Here is a 27,058-nt window from a genome sequence, read left to right as displayed (position 1 = left end):
CCTGATAAACATGGCTGTAGGTAGACACTGTCTGCCTACCTACCTAGGCTCATTTGTATGGTCTGGTCACTGTGCAAAGGCTGAGGGTTATGACATATTTCTGTCTATTGGGCTAGATATTGTTGTAAATGTAATCTCTGGGTGTCAGTTGTTGATGTGTGCAAGGGTCCCTGGTTCGAGCCCGGGTTGGGGGCGAAGAGAGGGACGGAACCTACACTGTTACACATGTTCAACTAGTCTATCGTAATGTTGATGTGATGCGTTTACACAGGCAGCCCAATTCTGATATTTCTTCCACTAATTGATCTTAATGAAATCAGATATTTTTCAGAACTGATCTGATTGGTCAAAATACCAATTACTGAAAAAAAGGTCAGAATTAGGCTGCCTGTGTAAACGCAGCCATAGTCCTTTATCCGGCATCGGTACGCTGGCAATGGTGCTCTGGAGAAGTTGGGACTCTTATGGCGATGGGCTTGTCCTGTCTGTGGTGAACGGCCAGCTGGATAAGACTCTGCCCAAAGTGGTGTAGCCACCAACTGTTTGGTTTTCTTGCAGAAGATGGTACCGCACGTCCCCTGGAAAGACATGGTTGTGGTGGTGTTAGCATTTTACACTTTTTGGGCAACACGCCTTTGTTGGTAAAGGTGTCAACCGAATGGCACCGACTAGCATATTGTTTAGGGACAGTGAGAGGACATTGGGAGCTACCTTTTGAGAGGAAAGATCAGTCAACAAAGTTTTTTGTTACCTTTATTTAACAAGGCAAGTCAGGTAAGAACAAATTCTTATTTTCAATGACGGCCTAGGAACAGTGGGTTAACTGCCTTGATCAGGGGCAGAACAACAGATTTTTATTACCTTGTCAGCTCGGGGATTCAATCTTTCAACCTTTCAGTTACTAGTCCAACGCTCTAACCACTAGGCTACCTGCCGCCCCAAGTGAATGGGATTGGGGGCTGAAGACGGTGTGAAATGTCTCAGGAATGCAGTTCTTACATGCTCTCATACCCAGTACATTTACTGTCTAAGCATAACCAAAACCCCTTTCTTCATCTCAAAGTACTGTCTGTAAACCTCCTCCAGCCCATTGACGTTGACAGGTCATCCTTGTCAATAGTATCCCTTGTATTGTCTTTGCATTGTATTTTGAGAATCTGCAGAGAAGAATGAGGTGGTTGTGTCATTACTGTTGTAGTCTTGATGTTATACCTTTCGGTGTCCCTTGCTGGTTTCTGTCCCATAATCTTGGTGTGCTCCATAACCGCAAGGTGTGTCCGCTCCCTCATGCTTGTGGACACAAAATGCCCCTGCTTTGGGGTATTATTCAGCAGGGCACTGTGGAATGACTCCAGATAATCTGAGTTTTACAAAAAAGAAAAGGTTAAAAGAGAAAAGGGGAAGACTAAATTAATGTCTGTAAGGAACTCTGTGGTCCTCAGGCTACCTCTAACCACCTGTAACCCCATAACACAAACACAAACCATACAAACACTACCCAATTCATGTTTATACCAGGCTTTCTGTAAATTGAGATACTGTATCTTAGCAGTCAGCTTGTAAATATTTTGGCCAGTTTACCTCCACCTTGTGCAGAGCTAGGGGTTGGAAGCGCAAGTTGGTGGAATTAGATTCTGTACCACCTACAACAAAATACACAACAATATAACCACCCAATTGTATTGATCTCTATTAGACTAGTTAATACCTAACATGGACTTTTTAATATTGTTAGCATGCTGTTAGCTAACTAGCATCACTAAATTGGCAGGAAGATTGCTAACAAGCTCAGACTGGCTGAGAACCAACTAACCAACCATAGATGATTTATACACATGCATCATTGCTACCAACACACAAACAGAGTGAATTAGCTATATTGACAATTCACTTTTTGTAACGGGGTGTCTTTCAGACAAGGGTGGAATAGATGACTACCAAATTGAGATACTCTTTATTTGGTAACATTGGCTAGCTTACGTTAGCTAACGTCAGTCAAAGATAGAAGAAACAAACAAACATGTTTACTCTGCTGAAGGTAGCGACCAGTCTAGCAGTAACTATCAGATGGGATGGCTTATCACTGCAGAATGCTTGGGTAGCCATGCTGGTTAAGTGTGCCTTGAATTCTAAATAAATCACAGACGGTGTCACCAATAAAGCACCACATCACACCTCCTCCTCCATGCTTCACTGTGGGAATCACACATGGGGAGATCAGGCTGTATCACCAGGCTGTATCACAACCGGCCGTGATTGGGAGTCCCATAGGGTGGGGCATAATTGGCCCAGAGTCATCCCAGTTTGGCCAGTGTAGGCTGTCATTGTAAATATGAATTTGTTCTTAACTGACTTGCCTAGTTAAATAACGGTTACATTTAAAAAAAAAATACAGTGGCTGGAATCAAAAATCTCAAATTGGGACTCATCAGACCACAGGACAGATTTCCCCCGGTCTAATGTCCATTGCTCGTGTTTCTTGGCCCAAGCACGTCTCTTCTTCTTATTGGTGTCCTTTAGTAGTGGTTTCTTTGCAGAAATTCGACCATGAAGGCCTGATTCACGCAGTCTCCTTTGAACAGTTGATGTTGAGATGTGTCTGTTACTTGAACTCTGAAGCATTTATTTGGGCTGAAATTTCTGAGGCAGGTAACTCTGATGAACTTATCCTCTGCAGCAGAGGTAACTCTGGGTATTCATTTCCTGTGGCAGTCCTCATGAGAGCCAGTTTCATCATAGCGCTTGATGGTTTTTGTGACTGCACTTGAAGAATTTAAAGTTCTTTAAATTTTCCGGCTTGACTGACCTTCATGTCTTAAAGTAATGATGGACTGTCATTTCTCTTTGCTTATTTGAGCTATTTTTGTCATAATATGGACTTGATCTTTTACCAAATAGGGCTATCTTCTGTATACCACACCTACATTGTCACAATACAACTGATTGGCTCAAACGCATTAAGGAAAGAAATTCCACAAATATACTTTTAACAAGGCACACCTGTTAATTGAAATGCATTCCAGGTGACTACCTCATGAAGCTAGTTGAGAGAATGTCAAGAGTGTGCAAAGCTGTCATCAAGGCAAAGGATGGCTACTTTGAAGAACCTCAAATATAAAATATATTTTGATTTGTTAAACACTTTTTTAGTTACTACATGATTTCATACGTGTTATTTAATAGTTTTGATGTCTTCACTATTATTCTACAACATAGAAAATAGTAAAAATAAAGAAAACCGTGGATTGAGTGTGTGTGTCCAAACTTTTTACTGGTACTATAGGTATTCCTTTTGTCCAGTTGGGTGAGGGCAGTGTGAAGTGCAATAGAGATTGTGTCATCTGTGGATCTGTTGTGGCGGTATGCGAATTGGAGTGGTTGCAGGGTGTCTGGGATGATGGTGTTGATGTAAGCCATGACTAACCTTTCAAAGCATTTCCTGTCTATAGCGTTGAGTGCTACACATTGTGACCTAGTGGCGTGTATGCCAAGGGAAGCCAGGCTTCCCCAAGAAATTTATCAAGAAAAAAAATGTCTCTTTCATCTCTATGTTTCATAACTTTTCTTCAATTCGCAAGAGGCTGAATGTATCTAACCGGAGAAAGCATCTGAGCGAGCGAAACAGGGCCCCTCAGTCTCTGTATGTGTAGCTCATCTATCTGATGCTGTCTGGTCAAAAAGAGTATGATATTGTTGCCGCCTGTGTCATTGAATGCTAGGGAAGCCAGCAAGCATTTTTACCTGTTTTTTTCTACTTGCACAAACGCACGCACACACACCCACCTTAGGCCTATACAGTATATTACAATGGCAAGGCATATGAACTAACATGTTATGGAGCGAACAAAGCAATTATCACAACACATAGGTTCTAATATGCCTTTTTTTCTGGCTTGGCTTCCCAGTGATTTTACACATGCAGCGCTACTGCTGTGACCTACGCAGGAAAAGAGAGAGAGTGATTTTACCCACGCAGCGCTACTGCTGTGACCTACGCAGGAAAAGAGAGACACACTGGCATACTCGGTCAAATAACCACACGCTGAACCACTGACCTCTTTTTGAAGATGAAAATAAAGATTACATAGAGACTAAGTTGAGACCATATAGAGACTGAATTAAGGCTGACTGAGTTAAGGTTATATGCTGTAAAACTTCAATTAAACGCTCAATCTCAAATAGCAGCCTGTCCCTTTTAATAGCCAGGGTTTGCACACATTTCAGCAAATAAACGCCCGTTTTAAATAAACGCCAGGTCTAAATTAATTGTATATGAGGTTATCATGAATTATTTACGAGAATGTTTGATTTGTTACATTAAATAATTCAGTAATGACTTGAAAAATGATGACTATCATCTGTTTTTATCGGCAGTAAGAAACTGCTAGCCGTTGGATGCTAACAGCTTCTTCTTATTCTTCTTTGGGTTTTATGGCGAACTACACGCAAAAATGTGTATTGTCGCCACCAACTGTGCGGGATGAAAATAAAAGATCCCAAAAGACAAAATGCATGTGGATAAAAATACTCATACTGACCTGCTGAAAATCAATCATCAACATGATCCTTGCTTCAAGGGCGCTCCATGAACTCTGGGTCATGATCCCGCCACAATTACAACACGGCCATTCTTCACTCCGATCTTCTGTATACTCCACCCGTCTGAACACACTTGAAACGTGGCCAAATCCTTTAAAGTTTGTACACTAATGGTTTGGGGACAAAAGCTCTTACTGCGTACCTCATATACCCCAGCTTTACATAACTTTCTTGCTTTCTTTCTTCCATCCAACATGCAGGTCAAGCGATGGGCACTAAACATGCCTGGGATGCCTGTCACAAGTTTTTCCTCCCTGTAGATAACTCCCTTAAAATCCTTAAGAGTCCGTCAATCTAAGTAACATAATAAAATAAAACCCCCAGTTTAAGCTAGAGATATCATTTTGCATAGGCTGCGTCTCAATTAGTCGCATCTGCCTATGTGGGCCTTTGGTGGAAGTTGGGCGAGCTACAGCTCATGGTTTGTCAGACCATGAGACATCCCAAAAATCGGTCTTCTCACAAAGACGTCTATAGCGTCCGAATGGTTTGGACTAATATGACTCTGTTGAAAGATGAGACTCATGAACACGATGGTGTTCTCCGTTTTGCTCTACGACCCCAACAAGCCCCACGGGACTGGTCTGAATTTGGTAACGCTGATGTACAAACTTCTGTAGCGTCCAAACCGTTTGGGCTACAAACCATTATGACCCCACTGTGTAAAGGGGAGACTCTCACAAACAGATGCTGTTCTCCGTTTTGCTCTACGACCCCCACAAGTGTCATGGGACTCATCTGAAGCTAACCCATACAAATGAATGGAAGTATGGAGGTAGATGATTCTAACAAAAATAAGGGGTTAAATATGTATCCAAAAAATATATATATTTATTGAGCTTTTTTATATATCCTAGATATAGGACAGACACCTCAAAAACGTATTCATGATTTCTTTTTTGCCTGTCTTTTTTTGCCATTTATGCATGTGTTATTCAAGGCGTTTCTACGTGCTAACATTATTATACCTAACAAAAATTATACCTAAAGGGGTGCAACCATTCTAAATCAAATAGCTAAATGATCCATGTTATGACCTTCTTAAAATAATTCCATATGCTAGCTTAGTACCCCCCCAGAAATTGGACGATCGCCCTATAGTGGTGAAAGGAAGAACTGCCGAAAATGCACAGTCACTGTGACACAGTGAGTTAATGATAACACAGGAAATGAAGAAATGTATTTAAATGGTGGAAGTGAATGCTGAAATTAAACATTTAACTATGCAAATGAGCAAAATCTGTGTGCATTAAGGAAATAAATGCCTGGCTCAAATAGAAGCCTGTCTCAAGCCTGTGTTCAGTGATTTAAGCAAATAAACGGCCGGGCTATTAATTGAAGTTTTACAGTAGATATAGAGTTGAGTGACACATTAAGTCCACAGTCTGTTATATTCAGAGACAGTCAATATAGGCTTACAGTATGAGTATAAATGTATCACAACCGGCCCTGATCGGGAGTTCCATAGGGGGCGCACCGGGTTAGGGGAAGGTTTGGCTGGGGTAGCGCGTCATTGTAAAATAACAATTTGTTCTTAACTGACTTGCCTAGTTAAATAAAGGTTACATAAAACATTTATTAAAATAAAATAAATGTATTAAAATAAATAAAAACAAAGAGACCAAAATGAGCATTTACCCAAAAGTTAAGAAATCTGGTTTTAGTCACCATGTTTACAATGTAGCCTCCACAGTCAATTAAAGTAGTTCAACAGCACACTGCATTACATTACACTAGAATATTACAGAGATATCACTATGATGAAATATAATGATACCCCATTGAGGGTCACTGTGTGTCCACAATGTATGTGTGTAACCACAGAGTGACTTTGCCTCTGGCCCTCCTGACCACACCTCAGGCCTCATTTGGGGAGGTGTTGGTGTGTCAGGTCAGCCTTCACCCCATCCCCTCACACCACCACAAGCACACTCCAGGGTCCAGAGTCCCCCCCCCCCCCCTCTTTCTCCTACACCTTGTTAGAGCCAGTCTCATGCAGGAGAAACACATTGCAATGTCCCAGAGTTCCCACATCAGCACCTAGACTCACTGTGACCTGCAGGCACTCACACACTCACTGACATGCCTGAACAAGCTCAGATACACACTTTTAGCCACTGCACTGACCCTGTATTGACCAGTATTCATTTAGAAGAGGAACAATGAAAGTCAACTCATACAATACGACATAGCCTACAATCTTATACCCCTAACATTCAGCTACTTGGATTCTCATGTCATCACTGGGCAGTGAGAGGGAAAGAGGGATGTGGCTGTAAAAACAATTTAATTAAATTCCCAGGGATATCCAAATGTATTTTATATAGGATTAGTTTTGAAATTACATCCTTATCCTTCTGGTGTTGGTCTCTGATGATTTTCAAACATGTTTCTGAGGAGTTGTATTTGTATTATATTTCTATAGGTTGTCAAGATGTCATCTTCAAAATGGAATGATGGTCTCCGAAATGCTTTTGGACAGACAGTGAACAGCTAAGTTGTTTTAATACCTGTATTATCAATGTTACCTCTGTAATTTCATTCTTGTGTATTATAGGTCAGAGCAGGGTCAGTAGTTCAGAGTGTGTTTCTGGGACTGTGTGTGTCATCATGCCTGTGTGTACAGGTGGTAAGGAATGTAGTAGTCTATAGGTGGTGGTGTGGGAACAGGTCTCAGTTTTGGGAGAGGCAGTGTGTTTCCTCTCAGGGTGAGACTGGCTCTAACAAGGTGCTAGAGAGGAGAGGGGGAGAGGGAGAGGGGGCACTGGGCCCTAGAGTGTGCCGTTGGAGGTGTGAGGAGAGGGGGTGAAGGCTGACCTGACACCCCAGCACCTCCCGTAATGAGGCCAGAGGGGTGAGGCGTGGTCAGGAGGGCCAGCGGCAGAGACACACTGTGGTTTCACACATACACTGGACACCAAGTGACCCTCTACTAGGGTCACACTAACATCAGAAACAATTGGAGCAATCTTTACGCAAAGTTCACTCTAAAGATAGAAGTATTGTATACTGTGTTGTGAATATTCAGTCCTCCTATTTCCCTCATTAAAAATGCTAATCAATTTATAACATTTTTGACATGCTTTTTTCTGGATTTTTTTGTTGTTATTCTGTCTCTCACTGTTCAAATAAACCTACCATTAAAATTATAGACTGATCATTTCTTTGTCACTGGGCAAACCTACAAAATCAGCAGGGGATCAAATACTTTTTTCCCTCACTGTATAAGGTCCCACAGTTGACAGTGCATTTCACAGCAAGAACCAAGCCATAAGGTTGAAGGAATTGTTCGTAGAGTTCTGAGACAGGATTGTGTCGAGGCACGGATCTGGGGAAGGGTAGCAAAAACTTTTTGCAGCATCGAAGGTCCCCAACAACACAGAGGCCTCCATCAATCTTAAATGAAATAAGTTTGGATCCACCAAAACTCTTCCTAGATCTTGCCGCCCTTCAAACAGAGCAATCGGGGGAGAAGGGAGGTGACCAAGAACCCAATGGTCACTCTGACAGAGCTCCAAAGTTCCACTGTGGAGATGGGAGAACCTTCCCGAAGGACAACCATCTCTGCAGCACTCCACCAATCAGGCCTGTATGGAAGAGTGGCCAGACAGAAGCCACTCCTCAGTAAAAGGCATATGAAAGCCTGCTTGGAGTTTGCCAAAAGGCACCTAAAGGACTCTCAGACGATGAGAAACAAGATTCTCTGGTCTGATGATACCAAGATTGAACTTTTTGGCCTGAATGCCAAGCGTCACATCTGGAGGAAACCTGGCACCATCCCTATGGTGAAGCATGGTGGTGGCAGCATCATGCTGTCGGGATGTTTTTCAGCGGCAGGGACTGGGAGACTAGTCAGGATTGAGGGAAAGATGAACGGAGAAAAGTATAGAGAGATCATTGATGAAAACCTGCTCCGGAGCGCTCAGGACCTCAGACTGGGGCGAAGGTTCACCTTCCAACAGGACAATGACCCTAAGCACGCAGCCAAGACAATGCAGGAGTGGCTTCGGGACAAGTCTCTGAATGTCCTTGAGTTGCTCAGCCAGAGCCCAAACTTAAACTCGATCGAACATCCCTGGAGAGACCTGAAAATAGCTGTGCAGCAACGCTCCCCATCCAACCAGGCAGAGCTTGAGAGGATCTGTTGAGAAGAATGGGAGAAACTCCCCAAATACAGGTGTGTCAGCTTGTAGCGTTATACCCACGAAGACTTGAGGCTGTAATCGCTGCCAAAGGTGCTTCAACAAAGTACTGAGTAAATGGTCTGAATAATAACACTACCAGTCAAAGGGTTTTCCTTTATTTTACTATTTTCTACATTGTATAATAATAGTGAGGACATCAAAACTATGAAATAACACATATGGAATCATGTCGTAACCAAAAGAAGTGTTAAACACATCTAAATATACGTATTTTAGATTTCAGAGTCTTCAAAGTTGCCACCCTTTGCCATGATGACAGCTTTACACAATCTTGACATTCTCTCAACCAGCTTCATGAGGAATGCTTTTTCAACAGTCTTGAAGGATTTCCCACACATGCTGAGCACTTGTTGACTGCTTTTCCTTCGCTCTGCGGTCCAACAGATCCCAAACCATCTCAATTGGGTTGAGGTCTGGTGATTGTGGAGGCCAGGTCATCTGATGCAGCACTCCATCACTCTCCTTCTTGGTCAAATAGCCCTTACACATCCTGGAGGTCATTGTCCTGTTGAAAAACAAATGATAGTCCCACTAAGCGCAAACCAGATGGGATGGTGTATCGCTGCAAAATGCTGTGGTAGCCATGCTGGTTAAGTGTGCTATGAATTCTAAATAAATCACTGACAGTGTCACCAGCAAACCATCCCCACACCATCACACCTCCTCCTCAGTGCTTCACGGGGGTAACCACACATGCAGAGATAATCCGTCGACCTACTCTGTGTCTCACAAAGACATGGCGGTTGGAACCAAAAATCTCAAATTTGAACTCATCAGACCAAAGGACAGATTTACACTGATCTAATGTTCATTGCTCATGTTTCCTGGCCTAAGCAAGTCTTTTATTCTTTAAAAAAATATATATTTTAATTTTAGCATTTTCCAATTAATTAAAAACATTAAAAACAAAAATGTAAAGATATTGGACCACAATATGACAAAGCGAAAATAAGTCATAATAAAAAATAAAATAAAAAAATAATAATAATGAGACATTGGATCATATGGTCACCTGCCGTAAGCTACATATTATATGTTACGTGTGAAACATTATATAAGGATTATATAGAGATTTAATCAATGTGATGTGAGGGGAGGGGAGGTTCTCCATATAGTCAATAAAAGGTTGCCAAATTCTGTAAAATGTCTTTAACTTATTCCTCAAGCAGTAAGTCATTTTCTCCAGTGGAATACAACTATTAACTTCCGATAGCCACATTGCAACTGGCAGGGGGAATCCGATTTCCATTTGAAGGCAATACATTTATTGGCAATCACTAGCAATATTTCTGTTAGCTTTATAGTATGCTTTGCCTAAGATTGGAATTAGTAAAATTACCCAGTAGACAGACCTCCGGGTCTAAAGGGAATACAACCCCATGAATTGAGGACATGGTATCGCATACTACCTGCCAGAAACCGTGTAGTTTTGAACATTGCCAAGTGGAATGGAGGAATGTTCCTTCATCTGAGCCACATCTAAAACATAGGGAGGAGATATCAGGGTTGAACTGCAGTCTAGATGGGGTGATATAGAGCTGATGGAGGAAATTAAACTTGATCAGTCTGTATCTGGAGATCAATGTGGAAGTAACATCATCCCTGCATAGGTCACTCCATAGACCCTCATCAAGATTAATACCCAGATCTTTTTCCCATCTAAGTCAGGGTTTATCTAGCTCAGGCAGTGATAGTCCTGACATAAGAGCATTGTAAACATGGGAAATGGTCTCAAACAGTGGTTGGTCTGCATGGCAGAGTTGTTCAATAGGTGACATCTTAGGTAAGTTCCATTGTCCCTTGAGATTCACCCTACTAAAGTTTTGTACTTGTAGGTAGCTAAAGAAGTCCCTGTTAGGCAAGTGGTATTTCTGTTTCAGCTGATCAAAAGACATAAGAACTCCCTCCTCATAACAATGTTCCAGAAGAGTAATACCCTTATCAGACCATGGTCTAAAGTTACTATTCTGGAAAAACATAGGAATCAATCGATTGTTCCATAAAGGGGTTTTAGGGGAAAGAAATCCCTCTCGTCTGAACAGCTCATGCAGTTTGCACCATGCCAGGACAGAATGTATGATTAAAGGGTTGTCTGTAATGTTTTTTATAGATTTTCTGTCCCATTTGAAAAACAATTATGCCCCAGTGTCATCATTTACCTCAAACTTTTCAATGTTCAACCATGAGGGAGAGGGACCATTGTCAAATCACTGAGCCAGAAACCTAGACTGTGCAGCCCAGTAGTACATTCTGAAATTGGGGAGGTTTAAGCCCTCACAGTAATCAAGGGTCAGTTTGTCCAGGCTAACTCTAGGGGTTTTGCTGTGCCAGATAAACCGTCTGGTCAGCTTGTCGAGAGAGGAAAATAATGCTGTGGGCACAGGGATGGGGAGAGATTGAAACGAATATAGAAATCTGGGCAGGACATTCATTTGAATCAATTAATTTTATCCAGTAGAGTGAGAGGCAAGTCCATCCATTTACACAGGTTACCCTCCACCTTTTGCAACAAGCTGACCAGACTGAGTTTATCGAGGTTGTTCAGGTTCTGGATAAGAACGTCTGCTAAATGACAAAAATGTAAAAATGTAAAAAAATGTTACCATCCACCATTATGTCCAAATATGTGAAGCCCATAGGCGACCATCTAAAAGGAAACTTATGCCTGATGTTGTGATGGTCAAAGACAGACAACGGTAAGATTTCGCTTTTATCAAAATTAACCTTATATCCAGAGAAAGAACTATAACACTGTAATAGGATTGGTAAATGAGAGAGGGAATGTTCTGGATTTGTTAGAATTAAGATAAGGTCGTCCGTAAAGAGTGACAACTTATGGGTCTGGGGCCCACCTCAAAGCCATGTATGTCAGGGCACGTTCTAATAGCCTCAGCCAGTTCGATGGCGAGGGCAAAGAGGTGGGGGATAATTGGGCAACCTTGTCTGTTCCACCTATAGAGAGTGAAAGAGGAAGAAGTGATCCCATTGGTAGCAAACCTAGCTTTAGGAAATTTGAAGAGTGATTTTATCAAATTTACAGACACGGTACCTAAACCAAACTTTTCCAAGACGCGAAAGAGGTATGGCCATTCAACCCTATCAAAGGCCTTTTCAGCATCGAGGGAGACTGAGACAGTAGGTATTTTGTTTTTGTTAGCAAGGTGAATTATATCAAAGAACCTTCTGAGATTATTGGAGGACAATATATTAATTATGAAGCCAGTCTGATCTGGGTTGACCAACAGGGGGAGACATGACTCCAGTCTCTTAGATAGCATCTTGGTGACCAGTTTACAATCTGTGTTAAGGAGAGAGATTGGTCTATAGGAGGCGCACTTTAATGTTTTTTCCCTTTCTTGTGGATTACAGTAATCACCGCTTGAGAGAAAGACTCTGGAAAGCAGTTGTCCTCCCTGGCTTTTTTAAGCACCTCCATAATGTAGGGGACCAACAGCTCCCTAAATTCTTTATAGAACTCTGGAGGGAAGCCATCCTCCCCAGGAGATTTATTAGAAAGTAAAGATTTAATTGCCTCCAACAATTCAGGGATTGAGAAGTGTTCACTCAGGCGCTCTCTGTCTTCCTCTGACAGGCATGGGAGGTTGAGTGTAACAGCCGTCGAAGGGAGTAGACCAAGGTGCAGCGGGTTGAGTGCTCATAATTCACTTTATTTAGAACACTAAACAAAACAAGAAAAACACGACAGCCAAACAGTACTGTCAGGTACACGAAACACTGAACAGAAAATAACCACCCACAAACACAATGAGAGAAAAAACCCTACTTAAATATAGTCTCTAATCAGAGGCAACGAGATACAGCTGCCTCCAATTAGAGACCAATCCCAAACACTTCCAACCTAGACATAGACAACCTAGAATAAACATAGAAATAGACTAACATAGAACATAACCCAAAAACCCCAAAACAAACACCCCCTGCCACGCCCTGACCAAACTACAATAACAAATAACCCCTTTTACTGGTCAGGACGTGACATTGAGAGAGGAGAGAAAAGAGTTGATCTCTGATAGATCATCACTTGATTGGGAAGTATAGAGGTCCTCGTAATATTTCTTAAAAGTATCATTCATTTCAGTAGGGTCGAAAGATATCTCATTAGTAAGAGTTTCTATAGCATTAATTGTCCTCTTACTTTCCTCTGCTTTCAGTTGCCATGCCAATACTTTGTGTGATTTCTCTCCAAGCTCGTAGTAACGCTGTTTTGATTTAGTGATGGCCCTCTCAGCTTGATACGTGTTCAGAGTATTATATTCGTTTTTTATTTACCAAAAACCTGTATAGGTCTTTAGTTGGGCCTCTTTGGTAGGTTTTCTCTATCTCAGAGATTTCAGATTCAAGGACATTGGGTTCCACAATGTGTTTTCTCTTCAGCCCTTTAGTATAGGAAATTATCTGTCCCTCAGATAGGCTTTCAATGTGTCCCAAAGAATGACACTGTCAGGAGAAGAGGGTTTGTTTATCAAAGTAAAAATATTGATCTGCTCTTTGATGAATGCACAAAATTCAGGTTGCTTCAGGAGTGTAGAATTTAGTCTCCATCTATATGCTCCATTTACCTTGGTAGGAATGGAGATTGATAATACCAGAGGAGAATGGTCACTAAGCAATCTGGGGAGATACTCGATATCTAACACTATGAAACAGTTGGGTCGATAGTAAAAAGTTATCTATGCGTGTGTGTCTTGTGTGGGTGTGAATAAAAAGAGTAGTCCCTATCCTGTGGGTGCAACTGTCTCCAGATGTCTAGGAAATTAAGATCTTTCATGAAGGACATGGTGAGCTTGCCGGCTTTGGTAAGAAGTGAGGGTTTATCAGAGGACCTATCAAGAACTGTATCTAAACAAAAAATTAAATCTCCTCCAGCCAGTAGCCATCCTGGTGGTGCTTGAGCAGCCTGAAGGAAGACATTCTGAATAAACATATGGTCATCAAAGTTTTTATTTATTTATTTTATTTCACCTTTATTTAACCAGGTAGGCAAGTTGAGAACAAGTTCTCATTTACAATTGCGACCTGGCCAAGATAAAGCAAAGCAGTTCGACAACATACAAAAACACAGAGTTACACATGGAGTAAAACAACATACAATCAATGATGCAGTAGAAGAAAAAAATAAATAAGACTATATACAATGTGAGCAAATGATGTGAGATAAGGGAGGTAAAGGCAAAAAAATGCCATGGTGGCAAAGTAAATAAAGTATAGCAAGAAAAACACTGGAATGGTAGATTTGTAGTTTGAAGAAAGTTCAAAGATAAAATATAAATAATATGGTGCAAAGGAGCAAAATAAATAAAATAAATAAATACAGTAGGGGAAGAGGTAGTAGTTTGGGCTAAATTATAGATGGGCTATGTACAGGTGCAGTGATCTGTGAGCTGCTCTGACAGCTGGTGCTTAAAGCTAGTGAGGGAGATAAGTGTTCCCAGTTTCAGAGATTTTTGTAGTTCGTTCCAGTCATTGGCAGCAGAGAACTGGAAGGAGAGACGACCAAAGGAGGAGTTGGCTTTAGGGGTGACCAGAGAGATATACCTGCTGGAGCGCGTGCTACAGGTGGGTGCTGCTATGGTGACCAGTGAGCGGAGATAAGGGGGGACTTTACCTAGCAGAGTCTTGTAGATGACCTGGAGCCAATGTGTTTGGCGACGATTATGAAGCGAAGGCCAGCCAACGAGAGCGTACAGGTCGCAGTGGTGGGTAGTATATGGGGCTTTGGTGACAAAACGGATGGCACTGTGATAGACTGCATCCAGCTTGTTGAGTAGGGTATTGGAAGCTATTTTGTAAATGACATCGCCGAAGTCGAGGATTGGTAGGATGGTCAGTTTTACGAGGGTATATTTGGCAGCATGAGTGAAGGATGCTTTGTTGCGAAATAGGAAGCCAATTCGAGATTTCACTTTGGATTGGAGATGATTGATGTGAGTCTGGAAGGAGAGTTTACAGTCTAACCAGACACCTAGGTATTTGTAGTTGTCCACAAATTCTAAGTTAGAACCGTCCAGAGAAGTGATGCTGGACAGGCGGGCAGGTGCAGGCAGCGATCGGTTGAAGAGCATGCATTTAGTTTTACTTGTGTTTAGGAGCAGTTGGAGACCACGGAAGGAGAGTTGAATGGCATTGAAGCTCGTCTGGAGGGTTGTTAACACAGTGTCCAAAGAAGGGCCAGAAGTGTACAGAATGGTGTCGTCTGCGTAGAGGTGGATCAGAGATTCACCAGCAGCAAGAGCGACATCATTTATGTATACAGAGAAAAGAGTTGGCCCAAGAATTGAACCCTGTGGTACCCCCATAGAGACTGCCAGAGGTCCAGACAGTAGGCCCTCTGATTTGACACACTGAACTCTGTCAGAGAAGTAGTTGGTGAACCAGGCGACGCAATCGTTTGAGTTTGAAGTTAGGAGCATAAATATTCAATAGGGTCCAAGACTCTGAAAACATATTCCCATGCACCAAAACAAACCAGCCTGAGGGATCAGAGATGGTGTTGTTGACGCAGAAGGGGATGTGTCCAATTATGAAACTGCAGTTCTTCTTGCTTTGGAGTTAAAAGAGGACGCAAAAACTTGTCCTACCCATTCCCTCTTCAATTTCTATTGTTCACTGGCTGTAAGATGTGTTTCTTGTAAAAACACAATGTCAGCCTTTAATTTCTTAAGGTATGTATAGACACTTTTCCTTTTAATTGGACTGTTAAGACCTTTTACGTTGAATGTGACATATATTAGTGGATTAAGCATGGGTTGGGTTTCAAATATACAACCAAATGGGAATTCCTCATATGTAAATAGTCAGTTAATGTTCCAACTTTAGTTTCAACACAGAAGTGACCTATGTGTCTCTTTAGGAAGGAAATTACATTAAACATAGAAAAAAAACAGAAACCCCACCCATGCCGATTGTCAGACTAAAACCACAATCCCAACAATCAAACATGACAACACTTGTAGAGATACGTTGTTGCTCGCTTTCCATCTTGATCTTACTAGCTAAACCTTGGCGTAAACTAAAACCTGCAACCTCTCTAAGTTGAAAACAAATGTTATGAATAGACATTTATGGCTGAATATTTACTGCCCCGGTAAGGGCTGCTTGAGTCTCTTTTCGGGAGAGGAGAAACATAAATGGGGGGGAAAGCAGTGGGCCTAAGCCCACTAATTTGCTTCGCCCAGTGGATATTGACTAAACCAAAATATACTCTCTTGTAAATGTAATAGAACTCACCCCGGGGAAAAAACGGTTAGTTGAAAATGTACAAATCAATTATAGCGACTGGATAGCGGGGTAAACGGATCCAAATTCCAAGAAGATATCAGCAGTTCAGTCCCAGGAAAGCATGGATAAGAAAAGAAGAAAAAAATAAAACTGCATTTTATCCCCCAGAGAGACCATCCTGATTCAGACGTGGTTCAGATCTTTGAGAAAAGTGAACACTTCTCCCAGTGTGTCAAAGAGATGGCTTCGGCCATTGTACTGAACTTTCATTCGCGCAGGGTGAATGAGGTAGCCGGTGATGTTCTTCTCCTTCAGTGCTTTAGCGGCTGGTCTGAACTGCTTGGACGTCTGGCAAGATCCGCGCTCATATCCGGGAAAAGGCTGACCCTCTTACCATCGATGGTGATTTCCCCTTTGGCTCTTGCGAGCTGCAGTATCTTCTCTCTGTCCTGGAAACAGAAGAACCTGATCAGGACGGCCCGTGGGGGCTCATCTGGCCGGGGTTTCGGTGCTGATGTTCTGTGGGCGCATTCGAATTCCAACGGCTTGGTGAAGTTGATTATGCCTAGGACATCCGGGATCCATTGAGTGAAGAAATGGACCAGGTCACGGCCCTTGCTGTCCTCTTTCGATTCCACCACCCGAATATTGCTACGTCTGCTCTAGTTCTCCATCTGGTCTACCTTGTTTTTGAGGTAGGCATTGTCCTTCTGCAGTTGTATCAGAACCTGGTCTTGCCGAGTGATGGTATCTTCAACTGTGCTAATGTGCAACTCAGCCTCAGTTGTTCTCAAAAGGAGATCATTCAAGGACGATTTAAGGTCATCAATGGAAGAATGGAGTTCAGACAATTTCTTGTCAATTTTCAGAGAAAGACCTTTGTTACCATCTTGAATTTCCCGGAGGAAAGTAGCAAGCATGTCGGCAGGCTCAGAAGAGGCTGCTGAGAGCAACAGTCTGGAACTGTTGTCTGAGTTATGAGGGCTAATGCTAATCTTGCTAGCTGTAGTGTTATCGTTATCTTGGGAATCAACAACGTTTTGGTCGTCCTTCTCGGCCGGAGGTCCATAGCTCTTTGGGAAGGTAAGTACTTGACAATTTATCAGCCGATGTTAGAATATTGTTTCAACGTTGTTATTTAGGTAATAATGGAATAACTTTGAAGAGCTCAGTTTGTCAAAGTCTGCTCAGCTCCGCGGCATCACGTGCACCCCAAGTCTCTTATTCTTATTGGTGTCCTTTAGTAGTGGTTTCTTTTCAGCAATTCGACCATGGTTTTTGCGACTGCACTTGAAGAAAGTTTCAAAGTTCTTGAAATGTTCTGCATTGACTGACCTTCATGTCTTAAAGTAATGATGGACTGTCGTTTCTCTTTGCTTATTTGAGTGGTTCTTGCCATAATATGGACTTGGTCTTTTACCAAATAGGGATATCTTCTGTACACCACCCCTACCTTGTCACAACACAACTGATTAGCTCAATGGCATTAAGAAGGAAAGACTTCCTCAAATTAACTTTTAACAAGGCACACCTGTTAACCTGTTTAGGATAGGGGGCAGTATTGACACGGCTGGATAAAAAACATACCCGATTTAATCTGGTTACCACTCCTACCCAGTAACTAGAATATGCATATACTTATTACATATGGATAGAAAACACCCAAAATTTTCTAAAACTGTTTGAATGGTGTCTGTGAGTATAACAGAACTCAAATGGCAGGTCAAAACCTGAGAGATTCCTTTACAGGAAGTGGCCTGTCTGACCATTTCTTGAACTTCTTTTCCATCTCTATCATTTACTAAGGATCTCTGCTCTAACGTGACACTTCCCACGTCGTCCATAGGCGCTCAGAGCCCGGGAAAAAACAGAATGTCGTCATTCCAGCCCCAGGCTGAAACACATTATCGCCTTTCTCAAGTGGCCGATCAAGGGACACTGGGCTTATGCTCGTGACCCGACCGCCCCCGCCTTTGGGATTTTTTCCTCTGTTTGCCGAAAAGGAGATTCCCTGTCGGAATATTATCGCTTTTCTACGAGAAAAATGTCGTAAAAATTGATTTTAAACAGCGGTTGACATGCTTCGAAGTACGGTAATGGAATATTTAGAATTTTATTGTCACGAATTGCACCATGCGCGCGACACTTCTTTACCATTTCGGATAGTGTCTGGAACGCACGAACAAAACGCCGCTATTCGGATATAACGATGGATTATTTTGGACCAAACCAACATTTGTTATTGAAGTAGCAGTCCTGGGTGTGCATTCTGATTTTGAAAAACAGTCCAGAAAGCACTTTTTTAAGGGGGTGATACGTTTTCGAAAAAAAATGCACATTTTCAAAATGTTATTCTTGGGTCTTGACTTGTGTTACATTTGCAATAAGAAAATTCACGGTGGAGCGAGCTCGCCATCGATTGGATTTTTACTGTGTGACACTTGGCATTTGCCATATGACATTTGCAATATGTTTTGAATGAAACGGCCTCCAAGTGAGTGGTATTGTACATCATGTATGTTTCGTACGGTGCCAATATGTTCCCATACATTTTTTTCCATTTCAGGGGGGTCTTCCCTTACTTTAAACATATAAATTCCTTTATCAATCTCCCAAAAATGTATTCAACATACATCTGTAAAATGATAGTCTAGAAACTAAACTATTTGCCCGGATTGACACCAATTTTTCAACCCTTGTATTGGCCAGCCTGTTGTGTGCTTTGGTTTGTGTGTGTTCCCAAACAAGGACCAGTTGCGCTCTGAGGCGGCTGATGTTGGTGGGATTTGGAGGATGATGGAGGCAACAGGGGAAAGAGCCTCAGATCCACAAAGTCCCTTTCACCAGGTGGCTGATGAGATATGTTGGCACGACTGCCATATTGCATCTCCATCCCAAAGCCCTTGATTGGAAGTGTACTTTGCCAGACTGCCAAGAACCTTGCCCTCATCCAGGCCAAGGTGGCGAGACATGGTAGTGATGACACCATAGGCCTTGTTGATCTCTGCACCAGACAGAATGCTCTTGCCAGCATACTTGGGGTCCAACATGTATGCTGCGACATGTATGGGATTCAGGCAGAAGTCTTCATGCTTTTTGATGTATTTCAGAACTGCAGTTTCCTCTGCTTGGAGCAACAGTGAAGTGGGCAGGGCAGTACAGATCTGCAAGCAGAGTCTGAACATCAGACAGGATGGCATTGTCTCCCTCAATCTGTGCAATGGCTACTGCTATAGGTTTCAGGAGTTTCAGGCTGCTTACCACTCTCTCCCAAAATACATCATCCAGGAGGATCCTCTTGATGGGACTGTCCATATCGGCAAACTGTGATATGGCCATTTCTTGGAGAGACTCCTTCCCCTCCAAGAGACTGTCAAACATGATGACAACACCACCCCAATGGGTGTTGCTGGGCAGCTTCAATGTGGTGCTCTTATTCTTCTCACTTTGCTTGGTGAGGTAGATTGCTGCTATAACTTGATGACCCTTCACACACCTAACCATTTCCTTGGCTCTCTTATAGAGTGTATCCATTGTTTTCAGTGCCATGATGTCCTTGAGGAGCAGATTCAATGCATGAGCAGCACAGCCAATGGGTGTGATGTGAGGGTAGGACTCCTCCACTTTAGACCAAGCAGCCTTCATGTTCACAGCATTGTCTGTCACCAGTGCAAATACCTTCTGTGGTCCAAGGTCATTGATGACTGCCTTCAGCTCATCTGCAATGTAGAGACCGGTGTGTCTGTTGTCCCTTGTGTCTGTGCTCTTTTAGAATGCTGGTTGAGGGGTGGAGATGATGTAGTTAACTATTCCATGCCCACGAACATTCGACCACCCATCAGAGATGTTTGCAATAGTCTGCTTTCTCTATGATTTGCTTGACCTTCACTTGAACTCTGTTGAACTCTGTATCCAGCAAATGAGTAGATAAAGCATGTCTGGTTGGAGGGGTGTACCCTAGGCGAAGAACATTCAGAAATCTCTTCCAATACACATTGCCTGTGAACATCAGAGAGTGAACCAGTTACATACACAGCTCGAGCAAGACATTCATCAGCATTTCTCTGACTATGTTCCTCCATTGAGTCAAAAAACTTCTGATTCCAGGAGAACTATGAGCTGTTGCTATCAATAAGGTGTCTGATTCATCATTTTCACCTCAAATAGAAGTAGAGGGACTTTTGCCAGAGGTTGCTTGTTGTGAGCGCTGAGGGAACATTATGCACTTGGCCAGATGATTCTGCATCTTTGTTGCATTCTTCCATATGATTTGGCACAGTAATGGCAAATGTACACAGTTTTTCCTTCTACATTAACTGCAGTGAAATGTCTCCACACATCAGATGTGGCATTTTCCTGTAAAGATTAGAAAAAGAATGGTCAAAAAAATAACAAATACAATTCCATGTACAGATATAAAATATCTTCACCCCACCCAGTATTGTAATCAAAACTTACCAGAAAGCATGTAGTCCTTGGCTCAGACAGTGTAGTAGAGTGGGCTCAATAGCATCTCATTAGTGTGCAAGATCTTGAGAATCAGCTGTACATGTGATGGAAGAGTGCACTGCACATGTTATAGAAGAATGCACTGTGCATGCAGAGGGTGGCAATTCCATTGAATTGGGGATAGTTGAACCAAAATATGCCACAAGACCTAGAATTGCCTTATGTGTATTCCACAAAAAGGCTCACTGTTATAAACTAACTTTTTTGATGAATTTATGCAAAATTCCCCAAATTCCCAGGCATAACTTCCCATGGAAAATTTCCGGAATAATTACAGAAATTTACCGGAAAGTTTCCGACCCTTTGGAAACCTAGATATGGGTTAAGGTTAGGGTAAGCGTTAAATTTAGAGTTAGGATAAGGGTTAGGGTTAATGGAGGGTTAGCTGAAATGTTGACAGTTATTGAACATCTACAAACCATCTACTTTGGAGAGTATTCAAATGAAGTGATACCAAAGAAATGTTAGTTGTCCAAAATGCATTATGTTTGTACGGAAAGAAATGTATGCATTCACTACTGTAAGTCGCTCTGGATAAGAGCGTCTGCTAAATGACTAAAATGTAAATGTAAAATGTTTGTTACAGGATATTTTGTATAATATCCTGTGCACTTTATTTTACCTGTAGAAGACTACAACACATTTTTTGTTATTTTTTTACCTTCAATTCCACTCAAGGCAGCCGGCTGTAATGAAGCCTCACTGAGGCAATCCAAAATCATCCCCTAAACCCTATGCACTTGTGGAGATCTGAGAGAATTTGATTGGTATACACAATATGGTGTAAATTCCACCTAGTGGGGCAAGGTCAAGCTATACCAGTTGATGCACCTGTCAATTCCTCTCAGATCTCCACAAGTGCATAGGACATAGGGTTTAGGGGATGATTTTGGATTGGGACACTTATCTTGGATGTAAAAAACATTTAGACAAAACCTTTCACAGTTAAACAATTATTTAATAGTACAGCTGCTTTGGAATTGTTGAATGGATAGCATGTGCTATAATCCTTTTCTACTCTGCTTATTGTAATGTTGCATAGTAAATGCTTTGCTTTGAAATTACTGTCTGCAGACTTTTGAATGGTAGACCTAGTGTAAATCCTTTAACACTGACCTAGTGTAAAAATCACACTCTAAAGTGTTACATACACTATATATACAAAAGTATGTGGACACCCCTTCAAATTAGTGGATTCGGCTATTTCAGCCACACCCGATGCTGACAGATGTATAAAATCGAGCACACAGCCATGCAATCTCCATAGACAAACATTGGCAGTAGAATGGCCAGAAGGCCCATTCATTCCAATTCTATGGTTGGTACAGTATGCCCATATAGACTGCTCTTAATAATCATGTTGTGTTTCTGGTGCATTTGGACCTTGGACCTCTCCCTCCCTCTCTCCCCCAAACTCTCTTTATCTGCTCCACTGAAAGAGTGGCTGGATTACATGCTAATCCCATTATGCTGTTGGTGACATGTGAGCACAGATTAATACAGATTAGGAGCAGAGCGTCAGGTCTCATACACACTTAGGCCTAGTATGAACACACACTTGTCTGTCTCCATTAAGGAATAACATGACCATCTCTCAGCCAGACGCAGGGGTTTTGTGACGGTACGTGTGTGTGTGTGAGTGATGTTGTTTCAATCAATAATGTAACATTACAGCTATGGGATTTGTTTTAGGGTTTTAGTTTTCAATATTGCTAAATTTGATCTCCCTTTCTTAATATTTATTTCCCTCGTTTACCCTCAGTTCCATAGAAGTGTTTGGCGAAGATACAGGAGAGATGCTGCTCTCTTTAGCCTGGCCTGTCCATCAGCTGGCCTTGTTGTAGCCAGAACCGTGTACCAAAGGTCTGTTTTGGGAAAGAGATGACTGATTGCTGAATGAATGTTTAACCCACTGTGCCAATGGGGATGCCAGTGTCTGTGTACATGGAGAGGTGAAGGACCTGATAGGTTAGTTTGATTGTGGGTTCACAAAACACAAAGAGAGAGGTGCAATATACTGAGCAGTAGAGAGTGGAGGAAAGAGAGAGGGAAAAAAGACAAAAGTCAGGATTGAGACTAGAGTAGAACAAGAATTGAGAGAGAGAACATCATTGAGAGAGAGAGAACATCATTGAGAGTGTAACACTCCATCTGGAGGGTTTGAAGAGTGGCTACCGAGTGTTATGGTGAGGAACATGGATTCAATCAAGTCACCAGTCAGTCGGAAGGTCAGTCTTTGCTAACCAGTGTGTGTCAGAGAGAGAGAGAGAGAGAGAGAGACTGGGTGTGAGTAAGGAGTTACCACAGGATTGGAACTGGTTCTATGGCAAGTTACAGTCAAAGAGAGAGCAGCGAGCTTAGAGGATTGTAACAGGCAACAGTACCGTAATAGCAATCGTGTTTGTAGTAGAAGAGAGTGCAGTGTGTGTGTTAGTGTGGGGAAGGAGGACCAGTGAGAGTGTATGAGTTAAAAGGACGGAGAGCTGGAGTTAACTGAAACAGCAGCAAGAAGGTATATCATTATCATCATCAGTCCACCACAGCCATGGCGTCAGCTGCTCTAGAACTGATGGGCTTCATCATGGGTCTGCTAGGCATGCTGGGTACCCTGGTGTCCACAGTGCTTCCCCACTGGCGGACATCTGCCCACATCGGGCCCAACATCATCACTAGCGTGACCAATATGAAGGGCCTCTGGATGGAGTGTGTCTACCAGAGCACCGGAGCCTTCCAGTGTGAGACCTACAACTCCATGCTGGCCTTACACTCAGACCTCCAGGCCTCCCGGGCCCTGATGGTGGTCTCCGTGGTCTTTTCCGTCCTGGCCATCATCATCTCCACCGTGGGCATGCAGTGTACCATCTGCATGGAGGGCTCCGAGGCTAAAGGCCGAGTGGCCGGTACTGGGGGAGGCCTCTTCCTCACCGCAGGGTTCCTGGCTCTGATCCCGGTGTCGTGGACCACCCACGAGGTTGTCCAGACCTTCTACCAAGCCAACCTGCCCAACAGCCTGAAGTACGAGCTGGGGGACTGTCTGTACGTGGGGCTGGCCGCCGCCCTGCTCTCCATGCTGGGCGGGGGGCTGCTGTGTGTCTCCTGCTGTGAGAAGGCGGATGGGGGGCGCCGTGGAGGGAGGAGACACGGTGGAGGGTACCCCTACCCAGCCCCGGGCATGGGGGTAGCCACTGGGAGGGCCAGGACCAGCTCACAGACGTATAGGAACCCAACGCTACAGATGGGGGTGAACGCTGCCACCAAGGCAGCGACCCTGGCAAGAAGTCACACCAGCACTACTACCCAGTCCAGCACCCCCGCCCAGGGGGCCAAGAAAGACCCACGTCGCAACCCTGCAGTGGGCTACGATGTCACCGGGTACGTCTGATCGTGTTCAGGCCAATGTTAACATTCACACACACATCACGCTGTCTCTTCTATACAGTATGTGGTGCAGAGAATGACCACCCCAACAACATGCTAAGGTAACTGACTGTGTTATCATTTACAATTAACTGCTCCTCACAATGGAACTCAGAGAGACTTGTAGTGCTTGACCATGCATACAGTACTGTAGTGACTGAACGAACTGAGCATGTTTTATAGTTGATTTACTATTGAAAATTGATTTATTGCAGTAACATCTGTCTTGATGTGATTACTCTGAAGTGTTTGCTCCATCTGGAGATAAGGTCTCTTGAAAGTAAACACACACTCAGTAATCACACACAGCTAATGTACCCCAGTGACCTCGCACTGCAGGCTGTGCCAGCCTCTTCAGTAAGGTCCACCAACAGCGATACTGTATCACTCAACCAAATAGGTTTTTAGGACACACTTTCTTTTATGCCTTTTCACCCTAGAGTCGATGTCCACGGCCACGCGGAAATCGAAATGGGCATAATAAAAAAATCCCCATCAAAATCTGTCTGTTTAAGCTAGAGATATCTGCATGGACTGTGTGTCAATCCAGCACATCCGCCGATGTTGACCTTCCTCATCTGCAGTGGAAGGTGGCCGAACTACAGCGGTGGTTGTCAGACCATGAGACATCCCGAAAATCAGTGTTCTAATGAAAACATATGTAGTGACTCTCACAAACACGATGGTGTTCTCCGTTTTGCTCTACAACCCCCACAAGCGTCTTGGGACTCGTCTGAAGTCGGTACCGCCAATCTGCCAACTTCTGTGTGTAGCGTCCCAACAGTTTGGGCTGCACACTAATATGACCCCTCTATTTTTTTGCTCTACGACCCACACAAGCCTCGTCTGAAGGTAGCCCGGTAGCAGTTGAAAAAATGAATGGAAGTATGTAATGGTAGCTTAGTGCCCCAGAAAATGTGTTAAATATTGCAAAAAAATATACATTTGTATAATCATTTCCTGATCTGTCTTATATCTCTCAGATACAGGACAGACACTTTAAAACAAACGTCCTTTTGATATTTTTTTCTGTTTTTCCATGTATGAATCTGTTATTCAATGCATTTCTATGGGCTAATAGCAGTAAAGCCAAATTTAATGTTTCATAAAAAAATGTATAAAATAAATATGTTTTTATACCTAAATGGGTCCTAAAATTCAAAATCAAATAATAAATGATCCTTGGTATGACCATCTTAAAACAATTCCATATGTTAGCTTAGTAGAACCCCCCTCCCCACCCCAGACTCTGTGAATTAAAATCATTGACAAATGTTCATTATCAATTACTATGTTAGCTAATCTCCTCTACATGTTTCTTTTGATTGATAATCATTCATGTGAAAGTTTAAATGATTTCTTCTGTTTCATGTGATTTAACACTACTGATTTTGTTTTTTCATCGTTTTTTCATATTAAGACCTGTTTACAAATAATTTCAACACTTTCTAACCATAACTTCTATTTTCCAAAGATATTTTGCAGTCAAAATAGTTAAGAAAAAAGCAAGTGATTTAACTAAATAAAATATATTTTGATCTTCATTAGAACCGTCAGTCATTTTCATTTTATTACAGATGAAGCCCAAGGACGGCTTATTAACCTGAATGTTATCTACTGCATCTCTGTTGTAGAGGGACCCTTATGTCCCATTCCATTCCAAAACAGATGAGCCATGAACGATGATGAAAGACAAACAAGAAGGAAAGATGGGCGCAAATAAACCCAAAACAAGCAACAAAGACAAACTCCCCTCTAATCAATGGGTAGTTAGTTTCGGTGTTGGTGACAGGAGTGAGGTACTTGGGGAGGTTGAGGTGATTTGACAGATGATTTGAAAACAGGTCACTTTGGCTGTTGTCCACAGGTATACAGTAGACAGACAAGACCGCTGTTTCCTTGTATTGGTGGGAAAGCAACGTAACTGTATGTGGGGTTAATGACCCCTAAAACGACCTCTAAAAAGACTGCTGTAAACTGACACCCTTGGACTTTAACCTTGATTGAGCAGTATTGTGCACGGTTTAACACACACTTCTGCTGGTGGGAAAAACAAACACAACCTAACACACATTCTCTCCATACATACAGTATGTATTTCCGTTTATTCCCGCTCCATTCAAACTGTGTCCCTGGGACTGTTAGTTGATCATCCTACTTGATCATTTTGTGTACAAACTTCACTTAAATCACGGGGTGGAACACCAAGCTTATCTTTTCAGTGAGTTTTAAAAATGGCCTACCAGTCAGGACTACTAGTCATATATGTACCTTATCTGACCATTATCATTTCAACATGAGAAGAAAAAGGTTCCTTGCTCTGTGGGAAAGGAGAGAAGAATACAACTCTCTCAAGTGGCTACTCTGCCCTCTACAGTTCCAGAACAGGATCCAAAGGCAGATTATGGCAAACAGGTCAATGAGTGCAAGGCAAAACCACTCAGATTGAGCAGTGAGGTACAGGGACGTCTGGTGACCCACCAGAGGAATGGCACCCACTCATAATGAGCAGTGGGGTACAGGGACGTCTAGTGACCCACCAGAGGAATGACACTCACTCAGAATGAGCAGTGGGGTACAGGGATGTCTAGTGACCCACCAGAGGAATGACACCCACTCAGAATTAGCAGTGGGGTATAGGGACGTCTAGTGACCCACCAGAGGAATGACACTCATAATGAGCAGTGGGGTACAGGGACATCTAGTGACCCACCAGAGGAATGACACTCACTCATAATGAGCAGTGAGGTACAGGGACGTCTAGTGACCCACCAGAGGAATGGCACCCACTCATAATGAGCAGTGGGGTACAGGGATGTCTAGTGACCCACCAGAGGAATGACACCCACTCAGAATTAGCAGTGGGGTATAGGGACGTCTAGTGACCCACCAGAGGAATGACACTCACTCATAATGAGCAGTGAGGTACAGGGACGTCTAGTGACCCACCAGAGGAATGACACTCACTCATAATGAGCAGTGGGGTACAGGGACATCTAGTGACCCACCAGAGGAATGACACTCACTCATAATGAGCAGTGAGGTACAGGGACGTCTAGTGACCCACCAGAGGAATGACACTCACTCAT

The 27,058-nt window shown here is 42.7% G+C and overlaps 1 protein-coding gene across 1 annotated transcript; it reads left to right on the top strand.

Annotated features, from left to right (window-relative positions):
* Positions 1 to 22,120: 22,120 nt before the first annotated feature.
* On the top strand, positions 22,121 to 25,513 carry cldn2 (claudin 2). Its single transcript, XM_082974364.1, has one exon. The coding sequence runs from the start codon at positions 23,098 to 23,100 to the stop codon at positions 23,932 to 23,934; it is 837 nt and encodes a 278-aa protein (XP_082830490.1). The 5' UTR covers positions 22,121 to 23,097; the 3' UTR covers positions 23,935 to 25,513.
* Positions 25,514 to 27,058: the final 1,545 nt, after the last annotated feature.

Source organism: Salmo salar, chromosome 04 (assembly GCF_965601325.2).
Source record: "Salmo salar chromosome 04, fSalSal1, whole genome shotgun sequence".
NCBI lineage: Eukaryota > Metazoa > Chordata > Actinopteri > Salmoniformes > Salmonidae > Salmo > Salmo salar.
The sequence above is the reverse complement of the archived record's forward strand: the minus strand, read 5'-3'. Positions and strand labels throughout refer to the sequence as shown.

Excerpts from the sequence above, each read along its gene's own strand:
- cldn2 (XM_082974364.1), top strand. The coding sequence starts at position 23,098 with ATGGCGTCAGCTGCTCTAGAACTGATGGGCTTCATCATGGGTCTGCTA.